This window comes from Nomascus leucogenys, chromosome 1a, assembly GCF_006542625.1.
Source record: "Nomascus leucogenys isolate Asia chromosome 1a, Asia_NLE_v1, whole genome shotgun sequence".
NCBI lineage: Eukaryota > Metazoa > Chordata > Mammalia > Primates > Hylobatidae > Nomascus > Nomascus leucogenys.
Window position 1 is genome coordinate 69,109,965 of NC_044381.1, and position 27,285 is coordinate 69,137,249.

Below are 27,285 nucleotides of genomic sequence, written 5' to 3' on the forward strand. Positions count from 1 at the left end.
GATTTAAGTTTGGTGTTTCCCCATTGCTTGGGGTGAGATAGGGGAAAGTTGGAGTAGGGGAATAGTCAGAGATGGATGGCAAAGATTGATGATAAGTTGTTACTGACCTGCAGAGTTTACAGCTTGAAAGAAAAACTGTAGGAGTTAAGATCCTCTTTCCTAGGAATCCATGCCATGAGAAGTTTAGGGATTGAGGTAGTGGCTGCTGACATGTGAAAACAGGCCTGTAAACTTTGCAAGCGATCCAGTAAATTATGCTTGTCCGAGTGGGACCCCCCACTCCACATTCCAATCCCCAGGCCAGAATCATCAAAGTTGGCAAAAAATATTCATGGAGAGTAAGCAGGCCGTAGCAAGATAGGCTCTTCAGCAGGCAATCTTTGCTTCCTCCCACGTTATGACTGTCTTTCTTGCCAGTTCCCTAGGCTCCCAGTTGGCCTCCCTTCCCCAAGTGAATGTGACTTCTTGCAGAACACAATTACCTATGTTGTCTGCCAAACTGGATTTTGTTTTGTTTTGTGTTAAATATCAGCCCATTTTCACGACTCTGCAATTATGACAATATGTGGTAGGAAACCATTACTGTCAGCTCCAGTCTGAAACTGACCACTTACCAATACACTTTGTCAGGAACAAGTCTTTCTGGATGGATACTACGTGGTTAACAGAACATGTAAAGATAAACGGCTAAACAAAACATCAACATTTTCTTACAAGGCTGAGCTTAAGGACAGAACAGTGATGTGCAATGGTTTTCAAGTTGTATCCACAAACACAATTCTGTACAAGAAACATTCCTTTTTTTTTTTTAACGGTTGCTTAAACAAGTGGTTATCCGTTATGCTGTTGACATAGGAAAAGGTGAAATGCTAGTAACCGAATCAAAGCGGCAGTGCAACAGGCCGCTCCGTGGTGCGCATTGCGTGGTTTAGTTCCTTGGATAGACACACTTGCTTTACACCTCATCCCAATTTTTGTCCCAGCCTCTTAGCGTATCTTCCTGGGAATGGTAAAAACAAAGCAAAACATTCTGGTCTTACTTCAAGCAGCCTTTGGACTGTTATTCCCTTGTTCCGCTCATTTCACGGGATTGGGTTCTCCTAACTTCATTGTTTGGTGAGTCGCTTTGCTTTGCTCGTTGCCCCGATCTTCTGTGCATTCTGCGCAGACCCCGTAAGTGCTCCTGCACTCCCTCCCAGCCCTCTGCTGGGACTTAATGCTTCCCAGCCGGTCAGACTGCCGTGCGCTCGGAGTACCGGACCCCGAGGAAGCGAGAAACGCCGCTCCCGCCGGTCGCGGGCAGCTCCAGTACGCCAGCAATACGCGCGCCTCTGCCCGGTGCCGCGCCCAGCGGGTGCTCAGACTACTTTTCTCCATCCCCGCCGGCGCGCCCCAGGGACTCGGAACGCCCCCGCGAGTGTGACGCGTCCTGCCTCCCCAGCAGCTCGCGGACACTCGCACTTGCAAGGCCTGGCCAGCACTCTTGGGCACGCCCCCCGACGGTGCGGGGGCGGAGACGACGGCTCCCCTAGGCTCTGGCTCCCGGCCTTGGCCGGCGCGGGTAGGCGCGGGAGCCTTGAGGGCCGCTCGGATGCAGCAGCCGAGCCGCCACTCGGCGCGCGGCGGGAGACCCAGGGCAAGCCGCCGTCGGCGCGCTGGGTGCGGGAAGGGGGCTCTGGATTTCGGTCCCTCCCCTTTTTCCTCTGAGTCTCGGAACGCTCCGGCTCTCAGACCCTCTTCCTCCCAGGTAAAGGCCGGGAGAGGAGGGCGCATCTCTTTTCCAGGCACCCCACCATGGGCAATGCCTCCAATGACTCCCGGTCTGAGGACTGCGAGACGCGACAGTGGCTTCCCCCGGGCGAAAGCCCAGCCATCAGCTCCGTCATGTTCTCGGCCGGCGTGCTGGGGAACCTCATAGCACTGGCGCTGCTGGCGCGCCGCTGGCGGGGAGACGCGGGGTGCAGCGCCGGCCGCAGGAGCTCCCTCTCCTTGTTCCACGTGCTGGTGACCGAGCTAGTGTTCACTGACCTGCTCGGGACCTGCCTCATCAGCCCCGTGGTACTGGCTTCGTACGCGCAGAACCAGACCCTGGTGGCACTGGCTCCCGAGAGCCGCGCGTGCACCTACTTCGCTTTCGCCATGACCTTCTTCAGCCTGGCCACGATGCTCATGCTCTTCGCCATGGCCCTGGAGCGCTACCTCTCGATCGGGCACCCCTACTTCTACCAGCGCCGCGTCTCGCGCTCCGGGGGCCTGGCCGTGCTGCCTGTCATCTATGTCGTCTCCCTGCTCTTCTGCTCGCTGCCGCTGCTGGACTACGGGCAGTACGTCCAGTACTGCCCCGGGACCTGGTGCTTCATCCGGCACGGGCGGACCGCTTACCTGCAGCTGTACGCCACCCTGCTGCTGCTTCTCATCGTCGCAGTGCTCGCCTGCAACTTCAGTGTCATACTCAACCTCATCCGCATGCACCGCCGAAGCCGGAGAAACCGCTGCGGACCTTCCCTGGGCAGTGGCCGGGGCGGCCCCGGGGCCCGCAGGAGAGGGGAAAGGGTGTCCATGGCGGAGGAGACGGACCACCTCATTCTCTTGGCTATCATGACCATCACCTTCGCCGTCTGCTCCTTGCCTTTCACGGTAAGTCACTCCCTACGTTTCCACAGCCCGGCTCTGCTCAGCCTTCTCATGCTCTCCCCTGACGCCTCCACCCTTTCCACCACCCTACAAACTTTTTGCAACTTGTAAAAATATGTCCTAATTTGTAAAGATCTGTAGCCTTCCCCACTCGCTTCCCCTCCTCTTTAGCCCACTTCCTTCCTCCCTCAATTCTGGCTTATGGGCGTTGCTAGGCTAGAGTTTCTTATACAGTAATACAGACCGTCCGAAAGTGAGTCCTGGGCCTCAGCTAAGCCGGCCAATCTCCTCATCCTAGCCCTATGCAGTGCCCCTTTCCCGCTGTTGCCTATCTTGGCTTAGTAATTGAGAAAGAGACAGCCCCGTCCACCTTAGGATGGCTGTCACTGTTCCAGCCTGACGACCTGGAGCTGCAGTTTGCTGCCCTGTACCTCTCATCCACTGGTGCTAGTTCTCCATGCTTGCTTTCTTTTCCTGCCAGGGCAAAATGTAGTACTCAACCCATAGCATTCCAGCTGCCATTGAAAATGGTCCCAGATGAGAAGGGTCCCAGATGCAGAAGTTTAGAGCATTTGTTATTTGTCCTAAAAGTCCAACAAACATCTAGTTTATAGGTTTCCCAATTTATATATTTGAATGTAACTCTTTGTGGCCATGAAAGTTTATAAAACAATAATGATAACTAGAGGAAATACTTGGAGGAACACCTTGCTAAGCATTTGTAATATCTTACAAAACACCCTCTTAATGTCACTGTCAGAAATACACACAGGTGTCCTTCAGCTTACAGTTATGCACTTGATGAGCACAAAGCCACATGCAGGAATGGCTGGTCCATCTCAGGAAGGGAAGAGTGGGGCTACCTGGGGAACTGAAGGACAAGAGACCAAGTCCTGGCATCGTGCTGCCTTGATTTGGGGCAACTTTAGCAGTTATTTGATGCTAACTGCTAAATGATATGAGGCTGTGAGTTCAAGCCTCCCGAAGTGTAACCTTTTAGCTGAGCCTGGACTATGTCTGAGAATGTGCTGGCCTCTTACGGGGGCTAGGAATTGGGAGTTGTGGCAACTCCACTTCCTAATCTTCAGAAGAGCAAGACTGATGCTGCAGCATCAAAGCAGTTAATAGTGACTTCCACCTGCCACAATCTTGAAGAAAAGAAAAGAGATGGGCAGTGCCTACTATTAACAGGTCTGACCTGTAAAAGCTGGAGGAGAAGTAACTTTATCCTATCTCCTGCCTCCATTACTGCTTTTTATACCTTCATGTGCTCATCCTCAGGGATGGGAAGGGACACAGGGTCCCAAGGGTCTGAATATGATTCTCTCCTCCCCAGCCGAGTTAACTCCCTTTCTTAGCTATGTTCTCTTCTCCCTGGTCCCCACTGTCCTCACCCTTCTACCCCATCCTCTGTCAGGGCAGAAACTGTTCTGAATTGGTTACACTTTGAGGGAATGAGATGGAATATTCAAAGACGCCCTCTTATAAAATGAAGTCAGACTGTGGGAGGCTGCATCTCCCATACCACTCTGAGCAGGGGAGTTTATGCAACAGAAACGCTGTGATGTAGAAACCCACATGGCTTATATGCTTTTGATTTATTTTACTAGTAGGAGCTTTTGATTATGTTAGGAGCTAAATCAGCTTTTGAAGGTCAGCACTAGGGTGCAGAACATATATCTATGAAAGAGAGCATTTCAAGTTCCACTAAACAGCTTTGCATTCAGCTTGGGGATCAGAAACTATTCCTGAAAGACTATCTTAGGATGGTGGGAATTAAGATAATCAGTTCTTAGGGTTTTATCTGTCATTTGTGAGTATATTTATAAAAATATCCCCCACTATCAGGTACTTAAATAGCCTGGGAATGGGTTTGGGGTGATAACACACTTGTGAAAATGATTTTTAGTCTCTTTCCTACACGAGCAAGAGGAAAAAGTTCTCCTCTTTGACCATGACTGACCCATTGCATAAACTGTATTTTTTTTAAATAAAGGTAGTGGTTTCCAACAGGTTGCCCTGTTTTCATATAAATTGGCCTTTTACCATGAGAACTCCATCGTTGCCATATATTTTTGTAAATTCAAATATATGTGTGTGGATATAGATAGAGATATAGATATAAAAATTGTTTTCCCCCCCTCAGTTAATATTAGGCCAAGGGCTGCTCCAGAGTTGCCAGATAGAAGAGGCTTAGCGACAGAAATCTGGCTAAAAGGTGTTCAGGGAGTAGGAGCTTTGCTTTGAAGCTGTGTTTTTATTTCAATTTCCTGTTTATGGCTTAGGGGGTCCAGATGGAGACTACGAAGGGGCTTTAGCTCCCCCAAGCCACCTCTAAGCATTGACACTATCAGCAAATTACTTTTGCTTCTGCATATATTCATGGCAAAGATTCCCAAAGAGCCGGAGAAAATCCTAGTGTGAACATAATCAGAAAGCCAGCCTCCCTGACTTCCGTTCTTGGAACTACCATGACACCATATTCAGATGAACTATACACAAAATGGAAATTTGAAGCATCGTCACCTCTTAATAAGAAAATTTATATTGACCACTGATGGATCTTATTTTGTCAATAGATTATTGGGAATAATTGCTAGTATCTTTCACTTACATAGCACTTTAAGCTTTATGAAATGCTGTATTATCTTGATTTAAGTTATTTCTTGAAGGGCTTATCTGAAAAAGCAAGCTCATGGCTACTGTTTGGTTCATGTATTCTGCTGTTCAGAATCCTCGGCATGTGCCTCCAGGGGAGGTTGCTTTTCCTTCCAAGTCCTTTTATTCTACTTGGCCCACACTAAAACTGTGGTCAGAAGTGGCCTATACCAATCTCCCACCTGAAGCAGGAATCATTTCCACATGTCCTAACAGGGGGCTCTAGAAACAAAGGTTTATGGTTGCCTTCAGAAATGTTTCTGTTTCTCTAACGGAGTGCACATGATCTGATAGAAATACAGTGTGAACCACAAATGCAAGCCACAAACGGAATTTTAAATGTTTTAGTAGTCATATAACAAAAAGTAAAAAGAAACATAGAAAATTAATTGAATTACATATTTTATTTAACCCAATATATCTAAAATATTATCAATTCAAAATATTAGTTATGTAAAATAATTATTAGTAAGCTATTCCAAGTAAGTTTCTTCCTTGTATCCCAGACAATAGTAGCAATCTACTCTATCTCTTCCCACTCCTTCCTCAGGATAACAAGCTGCTTTCTATGTCCCTCAAAAGTGGACCAAAGCACTGGCAACAAGGAGGACAGCTGTACCCAGTGGGACACCAGTCTATTCCATAGCACTCCAGTAGTGGACAGAGGAGGGAAATGGGGGAATTCAGAAACCTAGAACTACTAATGCCAGGCATTGTCCCAAGGTTTGGGCAGGTTGGAATTATTGCTTCCTCCAAAGATGCCAGTCTAGGGCTTCCAAAATTTTGGAAGTAAAACTGTAGTTTTTTTTAAAGGCCCAGTCCCTTCAAGTGAAGTCCAATTCAACCTCATATGTCATTATTATCAACCACAAAATAAGACTTTTGAATGCTAACTTTTGCATTAACCCATTATCTTCACAACACCATAGGAAATAGTATGACGATTTCTATTGTACAGACGAGGCAAATGACTCACCCTGTGTCTCACAGCTAATGGGTGGTAGAAATGGGACTCAAAGCTAGGCAGCTTAAGCACTGAGCCAGTTAACCTAACCACAACACTATCCAAGAGAAAGTACTCATTTCAGGGGTAACAGATGAGAAGACTAATCTAAGATTTCATAAAAGAGGTGTGAGAATGTTATAAATATCTCGACCACTTTGCCTCTTAATTCCCAACTAGTTAGCTTTAAAAAGAAAGTGGCAAAGACCTTTCTCTTCATGTCAGCTCAAGGGAGCTGAGCAAGGGCCAACTATGTGGTTCCCTTTCTTTTCTCCACAGACCTATGAAATAAAAGACTGAGACCCAGATTCTAGGAGATTGGCTAATGTAAATGCTGGTCCAAATTAAGAAATAATCAGATTATCCCTCACATAAAATATTTCATCAGAACAAATAAAACATCTCTTAAGTGATCAAAAACCATGTGGTGTTTGGGAAATGACATTATTTTGGCTGCCCAATATGAAATTCTGCATGGAACCAACAACATATTCCAAACTGTTTATTCACTAAAGGGATATTGTATAAATTAATAAATTCCTCCTTATGTTAATCAGCTCTGCCATCATTTTACAGAGATAAATAGAAACTTTCTTCCTGAAATGGAACAGAACACAGGAAATATATGAGACCTCTATTCTTGCCTCAGATACTGTTTGTGTCTTCATATCGAACTCATATCAAGCCCCTTTCTCGCCACTTTTCTAATTGTGGATAGCTTCTGGCCATTTTAAACTGTTTTCCACATGCCATGAGGATAAAGTGCTTATGCATTTTTATTCAGTTCTAAAATTTCAAGAGTAAACCATTGACTCATACTAAAAAGTTCTCCGTTTTTAGAAATTCTTTAGGGTTATAACTTCTAGGTAAATCTGATTAGTGGAAATCTGATCTTGGCAATACAAAACAGTCTCCAGTAAACAGTACTAGAGTTTCCTGTTCACTCCCTCGTACTCATTATGTAAAATATAACATGAATGGGGGTTGAAAAGCTGATATGACATTGGTAGATTATACACATGCAAAATATAACCATTCTGGTAGGAATGAAAAAGAACTCCAGACATCTCTATGTATAACCACAATGAACTTTGCCTGGTGATAGTTTAAGTTAATGTCCATAAACAACTGGAAGGCCCTTTATCATTTAAGCGTCATTAACCATGTGTTTGGGGATCAATGAGACAGTTTTAATACACATGATCTTTTAAGAGAAAGTTCCCCTATATGAGTGTTTTCACTTGACGTCTTTTCTCCTTTGCCATTTGATATTATGAATGCTGATTTGAATAAAGACACAATTACACTGGTTTTAAAAATGTAAACAGAAAGAACCTTAGTTCTTTTCCCAAAAGAGAATTTGTGTATTATGTCCACACCTTTGGTCAAGTGGGTCCTCACTGCTATCTCAGATGGTTTAGACCAGGTCCTCAGCTTAAAGAGAAACACCTTCTGGAGATGGTATATTTCTTCTTTGGCATATCAAAAACCAATCACAGTATTAAGTTTAAAAAAAGAATAGAAATGGTGAGACCGTGTTTCAGGAAGGCAATCAACAGGTCTCTTTCCAGCTAGAGGCTTAAGACCCAGTTCATCTGCAACTCGGTCTGCTCACTTGGCTTCTCCTGTCCTGTTTTGAAGTTTCTGACCCTCTACTCCCTGTCCTTATCTTGGGCTCAAGTCCATTGTACCTCAGTTTATATTATCAAGGTGTACCAAGCTCCATTTTTCTGAGAATATTTTGCTGCCTAAAACTGCCCCTAACAGAAAACTAAACCTAAGAACTTTGCAGCTGGGACATATATGTGATAGAAAGGGCCAGGGATCGGATAAGCACATTTAGAAAAGGCTGAAAGTTCCTCTAGAGCAGGGTCCATAACCTGTGCTGCATGGAAAGTGCATGGATTTTCTGCCTGAAATCATTTGCAAAAACGTTTATATGAGTTTATGTTTATATGTTTGTATGAGTTGTGGGTAGATGGTTCATAGTGTCCATCAGTTTGTCAAAGAGTTAAGAGCCACCATCTTGGAATAAATAGGCCCAGAGGTCTAAACCTTAGCATTTGCTCTTTTTTGTTTCCAGTTCTGAGAAGCACAAGACAAAGGACACTAGTTCTGGAGCCACATGGATCCAGTTTTTCCTACTGAAGGAAAATAGGCTTCTGTTTCCCTCTACCACAAAGCACCTGTGATTCAGGCAAAGGGATTTCTTTAAAGCATCATATACCTGAAAAATAATCTCCCCCCAAAACGTTTTTTTTTTAAAGAATGAATTAGGCAAAGTCTATAGTCAGGACACCTTAGTGTCTTTCAGAAGGCAGGTAAACATGTAACAATCTATGCTTGCAATTTAGCTGTGGAAAAGTGTGGAGGAAAAACAAGTCCCAGAGAAAGTTAAGTAGCTACTTAGAAATAGCCACGGTTTTTCAGTCCATAAACAGGAACCATGATATCCATAAACTTTTGTGACATCTTTGAAGAGAAATCTCCTCCAAACCCATAATGTGGTCAGACATTTGTGAATTTCATGCTAAGCTTTACATTACAGGCTTTTTATATAGATGACAGCAGAGTGTGTAGTGGCTAAAAGCCAAGTTTGGTGTCCCATGGATTCAGTTTGACTCCACATTTTTTCTGCTTACCCAGACTATAATTCTATGCAAAGTAACTGATCTTCGAAACCTTCATTTCCTTCTAACATGGGAATAATAATACTTTGTAGGTTTATGTAAATATTAAACAAAATATGCCTTATAAATTGCTTGGCACCATGCCTACCACATAGCAGGTGTTTAATAAATGTCAGCTGCTATCTCTAGGGGATTCCATTTCCAAGGGAAAATCAGATTGTATATTAATGATCAGGAAATGAATTCTGAAAGCCCAAAGTCATTTGTTTGATTGACCTAAGTGGGCCTTTTGTTTTTAAGTGTGATAAATGAATAATTTTAAAGTATTCCAGGTTTTAGATAAGGTTCTAAATGGATGTCTCACACCCTGGCTGCACATTAAAATTACTTGGAGGACTTTGCAAACCTTGATACCCATGGCTCAGCCTAGACTAATTAAGTCGGAGTCTCTGGGTACCGGGGGAACCCACCCCCAATATTTCAACTTAGGTTCTTTCTATTTTCCACAAGTGTTGACCAGCTGAGAAATAAAGAGAAAGAGTATGAAGAGAGGAATTATACAGCTGGGCCGCTGGGGGTGACATCACATATCTGTAGGACCGCGATGCCCACCTGAGCTGCAAGATCAGCAAGTTTTTATTAAGGATTTCAAAAGGGGAGGGGGTGCAAGCAGGGAGTAGGTCATAAAGATCACATGTTTCAAAGGGGAAAAAGGAGAACAAAGATTACATGCTTCTGAGGAAACAGGACAAAGGCAAAATCAGAAACTCCTGATAAGGGTCCAACAAAGATCACAAGGCAAAGGGCAAAAGCAAAGATCACAAGGCAAAGGGCAAAAGCAGAATTACTGATAAGGGTCTATGTTCAGCGGTGCACGTATTGTCTTGATAAACATCTTAAACAACAGAAAACAGGGTTCGAGAGCAGAGAACCAGTCTGACCTCAAATTTACCAGGGTGGGTTTTTTTCCCCACCCTAATAAGCCTGAGGGTACTGCAGGAGACCAGGGCGTATTTCAGTCCTTATCTCAGTCACATAAGACAGACATTCCCAGAGTGGCTGTTTATAGACCTCCCCCCAGGAATGCATTCCTTCTCCAGGGTATTAATTATTAATATTCTTTGCTAGGAAAAGAATTTAACAATATCTTCCCTACATGCATGTCAGTTTATAGGCTCTCTGCAAGAAGAAAAATATGGCTCTATTTTGCCCAACCCCGCAGCCAGTCAGACCTTATGGTTTTCTTCCCTTGTTCCCTGAAAATCACTGTTATTCTGTTCTTTTTCAAGGTGCACTGATTTCATATTGTTCAAACACATATGTTTTACAGTCAATTTGTACAGTTAACACAAATATCATAGTAGTCCTGAGGTGACATACATCCTCATCTTACGAAGATAACAGGATTAAGAGATTAAAGTAAGACAGGCATAAGAAATTATAAGAGTATTATTTGGGAACTGAAAAATGTCCATGAAATCTTCACAATTTATGTTCCTCTGCCGTGGCTCCAGCCAGTCCCTCTGTTCGGGATCCCTGACTTCCTTCAACATCTGGGGAAGGGAGAAACGTCTCAGAATATTTTTATGCATGTATGTGTGTATGTATTTATTTATTTTGAGACACAGTCTCACTCTGTCACCCAGGCTGAAGTGCAGTGGTGTGATCTCAGCTCACTACAACCTCTGCCTCCTAGGTTCAAGCAATCCTTCCCCTCAGCCTTCCAAGTAGCTGGGATTACAGGTGCCCACCAACACACCTGGGTAATTTTTGTATTTTTTAGTAGAGATGTAGTTTCACCATGTTGGCCAGGCTGGTCTCAAACTTCTCACCTCAGGTGACCTGCCTGCCTTGGCCTCCCAAAGTGCTAGGATTACAGGCGTGAGCCACAGCACCCAACCTATTTTTAAAGCTCCTCAGGTGATTTCAATGATCAGCCAAATAAAGCCCTCATTTGCTCTAAAATTCTGAACCCACTTTGTAATTGCATTAAAGATAGAAAAGTAGCTCAAAAGAATAGTACCTGGGCAGTGTCAAAATGAAGTTTTCTATGGGAGCCTGCTTCTATACATGACAATGCTAAAATAGCACTAATTCTCATCTGTGCCACTTTGTAAATGTCACAACAAGGCTCTACCTTCTTAACAAAGCCCTGTAGAGAGATCCTGCTCTGAGGAATTAAAATTCACTTGACTCGTTGGGATTAGCACTTGGTATTTTTCTCATAGCAAATATATTGGTAGTGCACACAAAAAGATGGATAACTTCTACCAACCTCTGAAACTGAATTGCCAAATATCACTGACATATTATTAATTAATTATCTTATATCCTTTGCGACATCCTTTAACTAAAAATTCAGGACTGGCCGAAGGGAGAGGAGAATGGGCAGTTATTGTTTAATGGGTACAGGTTTCAATTTTGGATGATGAAAATAATTCTGGAGATGGTAGTGATGGTTGCTGTTCTTTCTTCTTTTACGTGGATGCAGTCAAGTGCATCCACAAGAAGAGACACAGGAGACATTCAGGAAAACACCGACATGGTAGACCATTCAGGGCCACATGAAAAAGCATCGGTTTCAGTCAGGAGGCAGAGGGGCAGGAGGGTGGGGAGGACCTTGGCCAAGCCTTTATTTGAGTTTCCACAAGAAAGGCAGAGCAGGGTAAACAGTTTAGGATTGGTTAGGTTGAATAATTTCAGCAGGCTGTAAGCTATAGGGGTGGTCCCTAGTTGCCTGGTACCTGGCATTGGAATGATAAAAGCCGAGGAATACATATTTCCTCTGTAGAAGAGTTCTGGCCCTGGATAGGTTAGTCTGTATATCAAAGACATGCTCCCAGCCTAACTCTTTGCTATCTCTACAAATTAGCTAGCCCCGGAGGGGCAGTCTCTCCCAGCCAAGAAGAATTTAAGATGTCAAAACATAATATGCAGAAAAGTGAAAATATAAATAATATGACTGCACCACAATGTAAATGTATTTAATGTATAGCTGAAAATGGCAAAATGGTAAATTTTATGTTATATTTATTTCACCACAATTTTTTTAAATCCCAGTATCCATAAGATCAAAAATATAGTAATCTAGGCAAAAGACAAGAACCAAAAGGAAAAAATGGGGAGGTAGAAGACAAAACTTAACATCAAGAATTTCGACGGTCACTGAAGTATGTCTCTTCTCCAAGTATAAAAAAAGGAACTGGCTGGGCGCAGTGGCTCACACCTGTAATCCCAGCACTTCAGGAGGCCAAGGCAGGCAGATCACTTGAGGTCAGGAGTTCAAGACCAGCCTGTCCAACATGGTGAAACCCTGTCTCTACTAAAAATACAAAAATTAGCCAGGCATGGTGGCGGGTGCCTGTAATCCAGCTACTCAGGAGGCTGCAGCAGGAGAATCACTTGAACCCAGGAGGCAGAGGTTGCAGTGAGTGGAGATCACGCCACTGCACTCTATCCTGGGTGACAGAGTGAGACTCCATCTCAAAAAAAAAAAGCTGTCTTCTACAAAATATTGGTCACCTCCCAAGTGCAAATTTTAAGCAATTCTCAAAATTACCCAGCATAGTAGATGAAAAGGAAAGGAAACAGTACAGAATTGCTTCATCCTCTACAACGAATTTTCACTTCTCATTATTCTGTCACGCTCTAAAGACATTCAGGAACTCTATTGTGGGTTATTCTCCCCTGAAAACCTGACTCATCTTAATGTGTGAAGCTGCAACACCAGAGGCTATGCCTTTTCTGCACTTCTCGGCTGGCCAATTCAGTGTGAATATGTTCTCTGGCTAAACTAGATCATCAACTCAGCTGCAGGCCCTTTCTACAGGAGTGCTCAGTTATGCATCATGTGCACACATGTGTGTGCATATGTAATCACTAATGTGTTTTAATCTGTAGACCTATGTGCATCATTATCCTGAATTTCTTACCTCCAAATCACTCTTTTAACACACCAGCCTGTATAGTTTTCATGCAAAAAAGTTTAACTGACAAGAAAACTATTGCTCCATTGCACCTCCTCACCTAGCTTTCCTCTTCTCTCTATAATCTGGGAAACCCACCATCAATTCTTCTTTTTCCTTACTCATCTGCCAAATCTTTTCTCCATTCCCTATGCCAAGATTCTCCGGCATAAACACCTATGGCTGCCAAACCTTCCTGCTCTTGTCCTAACGTAAGCAAACTGAAGATGACTACCCTTTGCGCTCTCTGCAATTTGCTTTGTATATCCAGTTGCCAGATGCCTGCAGAGTAAGTACTTGGAGAAAGAAAACAAGCTGCTCCTTCTTCTGCAGAAGGGGAGTGAAGAAAAGAGGGGCTAGGTGTCTAAAGCCATTGGTAAGAAAGACCCTGGAGCCTTATAAAGCACTGGTTTTAAATGACTAGGTGTGATCTACCTTTGTTTTCCTCTTTTCTGTGAATTTTGTAGAAGTGTGATCTTTATCAAGATGCACTATTCCATTCCTTCCAACCTGCCCAAACATTTTTGTTGCTCCCTAAATATCTAAGAAATCGTTTGAGAGCTGGTAGAGCAGTTTGGTCCACATGTAAAGATGTGTCAGCTTTCCAGTGTTCAGGACATTGTTCTGAGGCCTTTGCTCTAATACAGGCCTGCATGTAGCACACAGTGAGCACTGCACTGACATCAGGAGAGTTGGAATTTGCATCCTGATTTGGCCACTAACCAGCTCTGGGTACTTGAGCAAATTATCTAATTTTCTATACCCCAGTGTCTGCATTTGTAAAATGGAGACAATAACAATGAACACTGTGGAGCACTTAGGATGTGAGCACTGAACTAAGTAGCTTACACATATCACTTCCTATCATCCTTTCAGCAGCTCTATGAAGTGGGTATGTTATTATTATCACCCATTTTAAAGATGTTGAAACTGAGGCACAAAGGTTCATTATTAATATCTTGCCATCGGTCCCAAACTATATAGAGAGCTAGGATTCAAATCCAGTCCAATGGCCAGAACTCATACTCCCACTGAGGGTGTTCCATTGCAGACCCTGTCTCACTGAATTGTGATCATTAGATTTAGTACTTGGAAGTGAATGTAACATGTTATTAGTTTTCCTGAAGTTCACTTCCCTATCTGTTAAAAAGAGACAATCTCTAAGTTTCAGAGTTTCTATAAGGAGTAGAGATAAAGCGGGGTTAGTACCCAGAACAACTCATGACACATATATTAGGTTATTGATACACTGGAGCTACTAATATTATCATTATTATTTATATTATTAAAAGAGTCTATTCTAGATGACAAGAGAAGTTTATTTCTCTCCACTCCCGATGACACCAGGACATTGTGCATGGTGTTAATTGCATTCCGCAGAAAACATGCTTTCACTGAGTTCAAGGGGAAAAAAATACATTCATTGTGTTACAGTTTACATAAGGAAGAAAGGTAAGATTCCCACCCCCCATCTTTCATTCCCCACCACTACCACAGACAAAACATGGTTTTGCTTTTAAATCTTAGACATAACATAGGATCTAAGCCTGTCTACTGCTATGATGTAAAACTAACATCATTTTTCCCTTTTGCTTCTTACAGATTTTTGCATATATGAATGAAACCTCTTCCCGAAAGGAAAAGTGGGACCTCCAAGCTCTTAGGTTTTTATCAATTAATTCAATAATTGACCCTTGGGTCTTTGCCATCCTTAGGCCTCCTGTTCTGAGACTAATGCGTTCAGTCCTCTGTTGTCGGATTTCATTAAGAACACAAGATGCAACACAAACTTCCTGTTCTACACAGTCAGATGCCAGTAAACAGGCTGAACTTTGAGGTCAGTAGTTTAAAAGTTCTTAGTTATATAGCATCTGGAAGATCATTTTGAAATTGTTCCTTGGAGAAATGAAAACTGTGTGTAAACGAAATGAAGCTGCCCTAATAAAAAGGAGTATACAAACATTTAAGCTGTGGTCAAGGCTACAGACGTGCTGACAAGGCACTTCATGTAAAGTGTCAGAAGGAGCTACAAAACCTACCCTCAATGAGCGTGGTACTTGGCCTTTGGAGGAACAATCGGCTGCATTGAAGATCCAGCTGCCTTTTGATTTAAGCTTTCCTGTTGAATGACAAAGTATGTGGTTTTGTCATTTGTTTGAAACCCCAAACAGTGACTGTATTTTCTATTTTAATCTTGCTACTACCGTTATAAACATATAGTGTACAGCCAGACCAGATTAAACTTCATACGTAATCTCTAGGAAGTCAATATGTGGAAGCAACCAAGCCTGCTCTCTTGTGATCACTTAGCGAACCCTTTATTTGAACAATGAAGTTGAAAATCATAGGCACCTTTTACTGTGACGTTTGTGTATGTGGGAATACTCTCATCACTACAGTATTACTCTTACCAGAGTGGACTCAGTCAGTTAACATCAGTTTTGTTTACTCATCCTCCAGGAACTGCAGGTCAAGTTGTCAGGTTATTTATTTTATAATGTCCATATGCTAATAGTGATCAAGAAGACTTTATGAATGGTTCTTTCAACAAGAAATAATAGAAATGTCTCAAGGCAGTTAATTCTCATTAATACTCTTTATTTATCCTATTTCTGGGGGAGGATATACGTGGCCATGTATGAAGCCAAATATTAGGCTTAAAAACTGAAAAATCTGGTTCATTCTTCAGATATACTGGAACCCTTTTAATGTTGATATTGGGGCCATGAGTAAAATAGACTTTATAAGATGACTGTGTTGTACCAAAATTCATCTGTCTATATTTTATTTAGGGAACTTGGTTTGACTCATCTTATATGGGAAACCATGTAGCAGTGAGTCATATCTTAATATATTTCTAAATGTTTGGCATGTAAATGTAAACTCAGCATCAAAATATTTCAGTGAATTTACACTGTTTAATCATAGTTACTGTGTAAACTCATCTGAAATGTTACAAAAATAAACTATAAGACAAAAATTTGAAAATGGCATAGTATTTTATGAACTCCCTCAAATAACATTTTGCGATTCATATAAACGTGGTATCTTTTAAATGAGATCAAAGTGGGAAAAATTATATTTAATTTGGCAGATTCGTAAAGTGTGGTTGCCAGGTTTTAAAGTGCGGCTGCAAATTAGAGTTTAAAATATTCATTATAATACTTGGTATTAGAAGATATTTTCCTCCTCCAGTTTTTACCCTTCCAGTATGATCTTTAAAATAGTAGAACCATCTTATTTTTTGCATAGTGTTATTATTGGATAGCCACTCCTTAAAAAAAAAAGAGAGAGAGAGATGCTTGTTTTCTCCAAAGTCTCATTGAGTTGTTTATCAAAAACTATTTCCTTTAAGCAGTTATCAAACTAGCTGATCACTTAGAATGATTTCAAACCAATCTAGGCATCAGTGTATTTTGATACAAACAATCTACGTCAAATCAGCTCTTAAGAAGAATAAATAAGTGGTTTGCTTTTCTACCAATTTAAACAAGCCAAGCAAAATTTAACTTAACTAAAATCTAGACATGTAAATAAATCTTCCCTGTCCACCAGGCATTCTAAAGTTAAGTAATTATTCTAAATGGGACTAATTAGGCCCATGGGTAATTCCTAAACATAAAATTCTGAAGTTGCTTTGAACTAGAAGATTAATTCCTTTTATCAGATGACTTGTTTTTCTCCAGATGAAAATGTCAACTACAATTTTTCACCCCACCTTACCACCCCCCCTAAAATCCCAGAATAATGCCTGAGAACTGAAAACAAAAACACAAAATTGGACATAATATCACTAGCAGGAACAAAATGATTCGCTCTGGAGCCCAAAGTATAAGAATTTAAGCCACTTATTTAAGCACTGGTATATTTCTAGAACTTTGTTTCCTCATGTACTCCTGTTCCATGTACTGTGCTGAATGACTAAATCCTGGTATTTCATTTACACCAATATATATGTAGAAGGAGTTGAAAGTAAAAATCCTCTGTAATAGTCATTACCTCCTATTAATGGCAATTTAAAGGTAACTTAGAAAAAAATTACTAAAATTATATATGTAAATATTCCCTTTCTAAAAATCCTATCACATCAGACATACCTGTTTAAGTTACTGATTCATTATCAAGTTAAATGAAAGAACAGAATTTACTTAGCCTGATATATTAAAGAATTGAATTGTGATAAAAGAAGATCTAGACTTTATTCTTTGCCCCTAGTAGTCAGAATGAAAAGGGAGAAAGAAACCATAGTCGGGATTCCTTGCAGCATGCCAGCCCTAAGTTTAGGTGTTTGGATATGGGATGGACCAAGCTCTCTGCTCTGAGCTGAGTTGTTCCTAAATGGTTCAGTGTGGCCCTGGTCATCTTTTCCAAGAAAGAACTGAAAAATTCTGGTGCTAAATTGTGGCCTTGAATCTCCAAAAATCTGATCGGGATCTGAGTTTGCTTAGAAGGTATAAGATGACTCTAGAAGACCTGCATCACAAAGTGGGTTGGACCCATGACAACCCAGAGCGAGACCGAAACTCTAGAAACCACTCCAACTCCAAATCATGATGCTTGCAGAGGCCTCGAACCCTGAGGAGGGAGGGCAAAACTGATTCACATCACTACACGCTCATGTAATTCAGTTACACTTTGGCATCTCTGTCTCCTCAGCATGAGTGCACTTTGAGAGAGGGATTGTCCTAATGCTAATGGCAGGTCAGCTCTGATCTGAACCAAGAAATAACAACACATTCCAGTTTAGAATTTGATGACTTTGAAAGGCAAGGGAAGACAATTAGCTCTCACTTAGGCAGAGTTTTGTTTATTTCACTTAGCTTAAGCCAAATCTAATGGTTTTTGGAACTTGGGAAGAGCCACTACTTGAGCCAGTTATAGAGAGAGATGCATTCCTCTCTATAAATGAGTATTTCATTCATGTCGACTTGCAATGCCTACTCTTACTTGCTCTGTTACAACCTGAATATTTGATGCCTCTCTTCTGCCTTCATCAGACACTCACTCCACTGGCTTTCCTCTCAATCACCTAACAGCACTATAATTGATTTTTAAATTTACAAGTCATTTTGATGACCTAAAATACACACTATGGAAAGAAGTATTATTTTAGCAATTCACAAAAGCTACATTTTAATTTATACATGGGCCAAGGCCATGTATTGGGCATTACTTATTTCAGAAAATCACTTTTGTTTTTCCTGGCAGCTTTTGTGTTACCATACAAAAAAAATTAAGTATATTTTTTTGAATGATATATTTTTATTTCTTATGAAATGCATGTACTATTTAAGGTCAATTTTAGTGGTTTAATTCTGTGATCCATGTATTTCATGGCACATGATAAATCCTAATAAGGTTAGGGATTAGTATCATCTTAGATACCCATTCAGTGGCCCCTCTGACCTCTTTACACACACCTGGCTCTTATTTCTGATTCTCAATGGTGGTGGTGGGTGCTTGGGGTGATGCTATATATTTATTAACTCTGAGTAACTGTCAAGAAAAATGATATTACACAAATGGGATGAATTTGCATTTCATAGAATGCAATGAAGATTGGTACACATGGGAGAATGTAGAGGAATGAGTAAGTATAAAAGAGAGAGGAGGCCGGGCACGGTGGCTCACACCTGTAATCCCAGCACTTTGGGAGGCCAAGGCGGGTGGATCACGAGGCCAGGAGATCAAGACCATCCTGGCTAACGCGGTGAAACCCTGTCTCTACTAAAAATGCAAAAAATTAGCCAGGTGTGATGGTGGGTGCCTGTAGTCCCAGCTACTCGGGAGGCTGAGGCAGGAGAATGGCGTGAACCTGGGAGGCGGAGCTTGCAGTGAGCTGAGATCGCGCCACTGCACTCCAGCCTGGGTGACAGAGCGAGACTCCATCTCAGAAAAAAAAAAAAAAAAAAAGAGAGAGAGGAACAAGAGATACAGAAAGACAACAGGGCATATGACACCTCACCATTTTGGTGCCTTCCTCCAGATCTTATCCAAGTTATCAATGCCCATCTAAAAACAGTGGGCCAGAACCAAACACCAGTAATTCTAAACCAGTCTTACCAATACTGAATGCTGATATGTCAGTTCCTCGCTTAATCTGGATATTATGTTTCTATTAATGCAACCTGGGATTACAAAGCTATCTAGAAACCAGGTCGTGTCTTTAAAACCTCCAACAGATGGAAGAAGCAACAGCATTCCAGTTTACATAGAGGAAAACTGGATGTGCAGGGGTGAAGTGAGTTGGTCACTAGGGACATCCTCATAAGATACCCTTATGATTATGGTGCTGATCTTGCCGCCCTGAAACCACACAGCCATCATTTCTCTCTTGTCTCTTATCTCTTGCTTTTGGATTGGCTGTGTACACTAGGGATAGGGAGCTTTGGGCTTGTCAGTTGAACCTGGTCTTTTGGGTTAATAATTTTGACCCTGAGATTATGTGCAACTAGATGCCAGTGCCCTACCCCAGAGAACAGGAGTTCTCTTGAAGTGGAACTCACTGCTTTTAGTTATCAAACAACATTTTTACTAGAGTTAATTGTCAATACTCATCTCAGTCCTAAGAGTGTGCCTGATAGATCATGATAAATAAAATGTTTAACAATTCAACAGCAGCACAAGCAAACCTTTGAAGACACAGTGGAGCCTTTTTCAGCTCTTACAGAGCTTCACAGTGTGTCCACATTGTGAAGTGCTCAGAGAACAAGCCAAAAAGCCCTAGACCTTTGAAAACCCAATGTTAACTTCTTATGTTTTTAAAAATAAATGTCCTCATGTTCCCCGTAGGATGAAAGGTATGATAACCAAAACACTGTGGGCTGCATGTTGTGGTGTACTACTGTCTGACCTGTAAAAATAAATTTTTCTGTTGTGAGTAGGCGTTCCGATAAAAGAAGAGCAAGCCTAATTGTAAACTAGAGACTTTATTCTCTTGACTACCTATTATGGTGATGGGGGAGCTGGACACCCACTCTGAGAGGAAACACTTTCAGATGTTCACATCTTTCCATGACATGCCAGTCTGGAAAACTAAGGAAAGTGAAGAGTCAGATTCCTGTCTTCTACAAATTTCTTCTCTGTGTGTGGTTTTTTGTTTGTTTTGTTTTGTTTTGTTTTGTTTTTTTGAGATGGAGTCTCGCTCTGTGGCCCAGGCTGGAGTGCAGTGGCCCAACCTAGGCTCACTGCAAGCTCCGCCTCCCGGGTTCACGCCATTCTCCTGCCTCAGCCTCCGGGGTAGCTGGGACTACAGGCGCCCGCCACCACGCCAGGCTAATTTTTTGGTTTTTAGTCGAAACGGGGTTTCACCGTGTTATCCAAGATGGTCTCAATCTCCTGACCTCGTGATCCACCTGCCTCGGCCTCCCAAAGTGCTGGGATTCCAGGCGTGAGCCACCGCGCCCACCTCTTCTGTGTTTTCAATGAAGTTATAGTGAACTACAATGGCTGCAAAGAAATATTAAGTGGGGAAACAAAATCATCCTGTTATCAGCATTAAATGCTTTTTCGAGTAATAAGGACTTTCCTTTATTTCTCTATTTGATCACATTAAAATGCTACTAACTGGAATCCTTCATAGCAGGAATTTTGGATTAAGAGACAAATCACATGGTGGAAAAAAGCCTGATACGTTTATTTTTAAACTACCCACTGAAAGGTTAAGTGAGAATCGTGACACTGGGATTGGAATGCGATGTCTAATCATGGAGATCTTCCATCTAGGTGAACTTTCCATTACCCAGGCCTCCTGTCTCTCCCGCTGCTCATTGACTCCAACCACACTGGCCACCGTGCTGGGCCAGGAGTACACCCAGCAAGCTCACATCTCAGGGTCATTGCCCTGGCTGTTATCTCTGCCTGCAACAAATGCTCTTCCTCCAGGCAGCCCTGGCTCACTTCCTCACCTTCTTCAACATTTTGCCCCAGAGATGCCTCCTCAGTAAGGCCATTACTGAACCCTCTTCCTAAAACTACACACCCCTGCCCTCCCCATTCCCTCTGCCCTCCTCTATCTATGAGTGACCTAAAACATATCTCAAGATTGACTTATATATAATACTCATGGTCTGTCGCCCCCGAGTAGAATGTGAGTCCCAAGGACAGAGATTGCTGCCTGTTTTGATGTCTAATGTTACGGTATCTCACACTTGCCAAGTGTCCTATACACGTAGAATTGTGTCATATACATTTCAAGGCCTTTTTCTATTTTTTATTTACTCAGTGTGTTAACAGTAGTGAGGGCATATGGGTCTGCAGCAACTCAATTTTTGCCTCCTAGAAGGAAAGAATTCGGCTGAGGAGCATAAGGTAGAGGGAGAGACTGAGGCAGTTTTAGAGCAGGAGTGAAAGTTTATTAAAAAGTTATAAAGCAGGAACAAAAGGAAGTCAAGCACACTTGGAAGAGGGCCAAACAGGTGACTTGAGAGATCCAAGCATGCTATTCGGCCCTTGACGTGGGGTTTTATCACTGACATAGTTCCAGGGTTTCTGTTTCTCCTCCCTTGATTTTTCCCTTGGGGCGGGCTGTCCACTTGCACAGTGGCCTGCCGGCACTTGGGAGAGGCCACATGCAAGGTGGTTACTGAAGTTGTGCACATGCTCATTTGAGGCACTTTTCCCTTATCAGTCACATGTTCCAAAAGGAGGGTCGTATACCAGTTAAACTCTGCTATTTTGCCTCTTAGTGCACATGCTTAAGCCTGCTCACCCAGCTCCCAAGATCTTATTGGGAAGGTGCTGATCACCACTTTCAGGTGTTTTCTATTGAGACACAGCCGTTCCCTGGCACCAGCTGCAATCAATTATTATTTTAAAGAGACAGTTTAACAACCCATTTAGTCTTCAAAACAACGCTGTAAGGTAGGCACTGTTCCCATTCTACAGATAACAAAACATATTCAAAATTAAGCAAATAGCTCAAGATCACACAGCTTTTAAGGGAAAGTTAAAAAAATTAAACTATTTTCTGGCCAGGCACGGTGGCTCATGCCTGTAATCCCAGCACTTTGGGAGGCTGAGTTGGGTGGATCGCGAGATCAGGAGATCGAGACCATCCTGGCTAACATGGTGAAACCCTGTCTCGACTAAAAATACAAAAAATTAGCTGGGCGTGGTGGCACACGCCTGTGATCCCAGCTACTCATGAGGCTGAGGCAGTAGAATCACTTGAACCCAGGAGGTGGAGGTTGCAGTGAGCTGAGATTGTGCCACTGTACTCCAGCCTGGGCAACAGAGCGACACTCCATCTCAAAAAAAAAAAAAACAATTAAAATATTTTCTGATTTCAAGCCAGGGATCATTCTACTGACCCTACATAATGGAGATCTATAATGGCCCTCTATTTCCAACTCTATTCCTCCAGAAGGAAAACCCCATTGGCATGGCCCTGGCCTATCACCACCATATTTGCAGTATCTAGGATCATGTCTGATACATAGTAGTTGTTCATAAATATTTGTTGAATGAATGAATGGCTAATGTCAAGGATACAGTCTCTGTCAATCTCTGAAAGACTTCATCTTCCTCCTGTTTTCTTCCCCTCCTCTCTGAACAACTCAATGTGAAGCGCTTTGGGTGGGGCAGACTAAGGCAGGCTTCTGCAGCTGGGGGTGTGAGAGCCCACGCAGGGGCCTGGAGCGGATTGTTGAAGCTCAGGTGGGGTGAGGATGGGGGTGCTGCTGTGCAGAGTGTGGAGCCCTAGTGGACTGGGGAGAGTGTTCACACAGAAAGGCAGCCTACAGTGGGCATCGGAGTCCAAAGCAGGTAAGGTTATTCACACAGGGGGCATGACATGGTGTGCGGCACTGGAACTCAAACAGGGAGGGAGTGGGTGCCCTGGTATTGGGTTGTGGGGCCTGAACAGATTGAAGCAGAGGAGGGTGTCCATTCAGAGGAGCAGCCTTGCATGGACAATCAGAGCCCAGGAGCCTGGGGAGGCTGTCTACATGGGGTGAACTGCTTTAGGGAGGCAGAGCCTGACTGAGAGGATGGGGCATCCTTGCAAGGGGATGGCCCAGTGATGGGGTTTAGGAACCTGAGCAGGGTGAGACGGGTATACACTTGTGGGATGGCCTAGCATGAGCTGTCAGGACCCAAGCAGGGTGAGCATGGCCTCCACGTGGGGTGAGTCGGGGACTCAGATTGGGGACTGACAGCTTGAGCAGGAAGAGGGAGGTATGGGGAGGGGAAGATGTTGGGGATGGGAGATTGGTTACATGCAGAGGGATTTATCAAATAAACAAATATATTAAAAATAACAAAAAACAGTTTAGTCACTTAAAGAAAAATGAAGGGGAGAAAACTGGAATGAATGCTGTGGTGTTGGATTGGAATTGGGATATTGTGTTAGCTCATATTTTTCAATATATAGAGATAAATATGGAAATAAATTCATATGTAAATGTGTGTGAGTGTGTGTGTGTGTGTGTGTGTGTGTGTGTGTGTATCCTCTAGCTCTCTCCACTGAGAATAGCTGGGATTAGCAACCTCTTCCCCATCCAATATCAATGAGCACACCTAGCTCATAGGTCTTGATTTCTAAATACCATTTTCCTCTGAAAGGAACCAGGGCTCCTCTGAGAAATGGCCAACTTCAAAACTGGGGCAGGGAAAGTATAAAGCAAGCCTGGAACATCTTAATTATAAGGAAGTGCTCGAGGAAGGAGAGAGCCACCTCACAAGAACACAGAAGCCAGTTTGAAAAGGGATTCCCACTGACCAAACTGGGGACAATTTGAGCATCAACATATATAATGATAATAATAGATTATGATCCCTTGAAAAAAATAGGAAACAGTGATTCCACACAGATAAAAACAAATTTAAAAATGTAAGTTTAATGAGAAACAGGCGACTTATAAAGTTTCAAAGTACCTGACCATAAAATAACCAAAGGGAAAGAATCAGTTTACAGTAAGAAATCCTGACAGACCCTAATGTAATCAGGAGACCAAAGTAAACTATCATCAGTGACAGAACCAATTAAATTATAAGCCAGAAGACAAGCTGCAATAAGAATACAGTGTCACTTCTGTGATATTTCTTTTTATCAAAGAAGTACCTGAAAGAAGTAGCCTAACCCTAATCATGGAGAAATACCAGACAAACCCAAATTGAAGGATTTCTACAAAATGACTGGTTTGTAATCTTCAGAAGAGTCAAAGTCATGAAAGTCAAGACAAGAGTGATGAACTATTCCAGACTGAAGAAAACTAATGGGACAGGACAATCAACTGCAACAGGGGAATCAGAACTAGACTCTGTTGCTATAAAGAGCATTATTGGGACAACTGGCAACATTTAACAGGTCTTGAGGAATAGATGGTAGTGATGCATCAACGTTAACTCCCCAATTGTGGTTATTGAATTGTGGTTATATAGGAAAATGTCCTTGGAAACACACAATGAGGTACTGAGGAATGATGATGCACCATGTCCACAACCTAATCTCAAATAATTCAGGGGAAAAAGTTATGTGTACTGTGCTCCTAATGTGTCTGTGAGTTTATGATTGTTTTGATACTCAAAACAATTAAAAAATAAAACAGTAGGCATACCCCCTTCAAAAGAAAGCAAACCAAAAAAGGTCCATACTGTTTGTACATAGAGATACATTAACAATGTAAACTAAAATCAATCTAATTTCTCTCACTCTAATTTTTCCTCATTTTTTTTTGAGTTGTGAATGAAGATGCATATATGAAACGAATATCAAAACTAAATGCCAATGATAGCTATCTTACTGGTTGGAGAATTAGGTGGTCCACAAAGCTACTGTCTATCTATCTATCTATCTATCTATCTATCTATCTATCTATCTATCGACAAAGTCTCACTCTGTTGCCCAGGCTGGAGCGCAGTGGTGCAATCTCGGCTCACTGCAACCTCTGCCTCCTGGGTTCAAGCGATTCTCTTGCCTCAGCTTCCTGAGTAGCTGGGACTACAGGTGCGCACCACCCCGCCCAGCTAATTTTTGTATTTTTAGTAGAGACAGGGGTTCACAATGTTGGCCAGGACGGTCTCGATCTCTTGACCTCTTGATCTGCCCACCTCAGCCTCCCAAAGTGCTGGGATTACAAGCATGAGCCACTGTGCCCAGCCAAAGCTGCTCTTTATAAGAGCGGTTGTCTTACCAACTTGTTCACCAACAAGTCAGGCTAAGCATTTATATGACATGAAAGGAATTTATATACTTATCACCCTGTTCCCATTAGAAAGAAATAAGCCAAACACATTGACAACTGTGAACTGTTATTTAAATTTACATGACTTATTTTGGAAAAATAATGCAGTTATTTCAGCATTAAGTTAATGATAATTCTAGCTATCATATGAAAAAATGATTCTGTGCAAAAGAAAACAGTAGTCTACCCACCAGAGGTCTAGCCCACATTGTGATTATTTGAATTTGTGGACTTTTGCAGCTTCCTCAGAATAATTAGTTCATTCTTAACTACAGAATAGCTGCACTTCAACCTTCTTGTTACTCACTTCAACCTGCACAGATGCAACAAGGTTTTGAATCTCACAAATGGAGATTTATTATTCTTAAAGATGAATTTCCATAAGTCCTTTCCCATAATGAAATTTCCATTTAACTTTCCATGCATTTCCATAAGAGCAATAAGGAAATCTGTTTGCTCACTTCTCCTGTCAATCATAAATCTATGCTCAAAAGCATGGAAGGATTGTGTTTACTCTGCAGACCGTGCACCAGGATACCCAGGGAAGGGAGCAGATTGTCAGGAAATTAGTCAGAAGTACTACCTCATCTACTTAGTGCTAATCTCCTCCCCAGCCCATCCTCCAACCTGGTGTAGGGGCATTGTCCTTGGAAGCAGAATAACACAGTGGTTGGTATAAAATTTGAACTTTGAAGTTGGACAGACCTCATTTCAAACCCTAACTCTGCCACTGTTGTGTAACCTTGAATAAGTTACTTAGACTTTCTAAGCCTGTTTTTTCACCTTCATCATGAGGGTAGTAGCTGCCCACCTCATAGGATTTCGGCAAAAAGTAAAATGATGACAAAATCATACCAAAAAAATCACATGAGGCATATGAAATAGTTAAAACAATGTCTGGTACATGGCATGAGCTTTAAAAATGCCAGTTATTATTATCATTACTGATATTTTAAAATGAGAATCTGATCATGTTTTTAGGATCCCGTACTTACAGTGTACTGATTTCCAATCCTCTGCTACTCAAACCTTTCTCATCATGTGGGACCTACACACACACATACCACCACCACCAACAACAACACTACCAGTACTAACAACAGCACCAACAACACCACAACCAATATAACAACACTACCAATACTAACAACAGTACCACTAACACCAACAACACTACCAATACTAACAACAGCACCAACAACACTAACACTACAAAAAAAAAAAAAAAAAAAAAAAAAAAAAAAAAAAAAAAAAAAAAAAAAAAAAAAAAAAAAAAAAAAAAAAAAAAAAAAAAAAAAAAAAAAAAAAAAAAAAAAAAAAAAAAAAAAAAAAAAAAAAAAAAAAAAAAAAAAAAAAAAAAAAAAAAACAACAACAACACACCAATATAACAACACTACCAATACTAACAATAGCAACTTAACCAATACTAACAACAACAATACTAACAACACCATCACCAACACTACCAGTACAAACAGGAGCACCAATATAACATCAACACTTGAGTTTATATTATATATATAATATATATATTATTTTATATTATATATATTATACATTATATAACATCAACGCTACCAATATAACAACACTACCAATACTAACAACAACAGCACCACCACCACCAACACTACCAATATTAACCACAACAGCCACACCACCAATACTAACAACACTCACCAACACTACTAATACTAACAGTACCACCAACACACTACCAATACTAACAACAAAAAACTACCAATACCAACAACACTAACACCAACACCACCAACAAAACTACCACCACCAGCAACAGCACTGCAAATACCAACAACAACAATACCAACACCCTCACCCACCCACCCCTCCCAACATCGTCACCATATTTATGTTTGCCTGATGACTGTGACAGATGTTACCAACAAATCTGAAGTTGACTGGAGAGCCTGAGGAGCCCACTGAGGCCAGAGGTGTTGCAGCTGATTGAAACTATGTTGTGTTCACAGCAAGAAATCCCCAAAGAATTAGTGACTAGAGTGACTGCCCCACCTGTCTCCATCCGTCCAAAGACATTTGGAGGCATTCATGTATGTATTTTCCCCCCAGGTAGTCTCACTGCTGGCTCTCTCATTTTGTTCAGGTCTCTGCTCAATGTCACCTCCATAGATAAGTCTTCCCTGGTCTATATAAATATAAAAAATATAAATCACTCAATAAAATATTTTCA

The 27,285-nt window shown here is 41.9% G+C and overlaps 1 protein-coding gene across 1 annotated transcript; it reads left to right on the forward strand.

Moving 5' to 3' along the window:
* The first annotated feature begins 1,557 nt into the window (after nt 1-1,557).
* Nucleotides 1,558-15,870, forward strand: PTGER2 (prostaglandin E receptor 2). Its single transcript, XM_030815204.1, has 2 exons — nt 1,558-2,637; nt 14,493-15,870. Exons 1-2 carry the CDS (start codon nt 1,795-1,797, stop codon nt 14,724-14,726), a joined length of 1,077 nt encoding a protein of 358 aa, XP_030671064.1. The 5' UTR covers nt 1,558-1,794; the 3' UTR covers nt 14,727-15,870.
* The last annotated feature ends 11,415 nt before the right edge of the window (nt 15,871-27,285 follow it).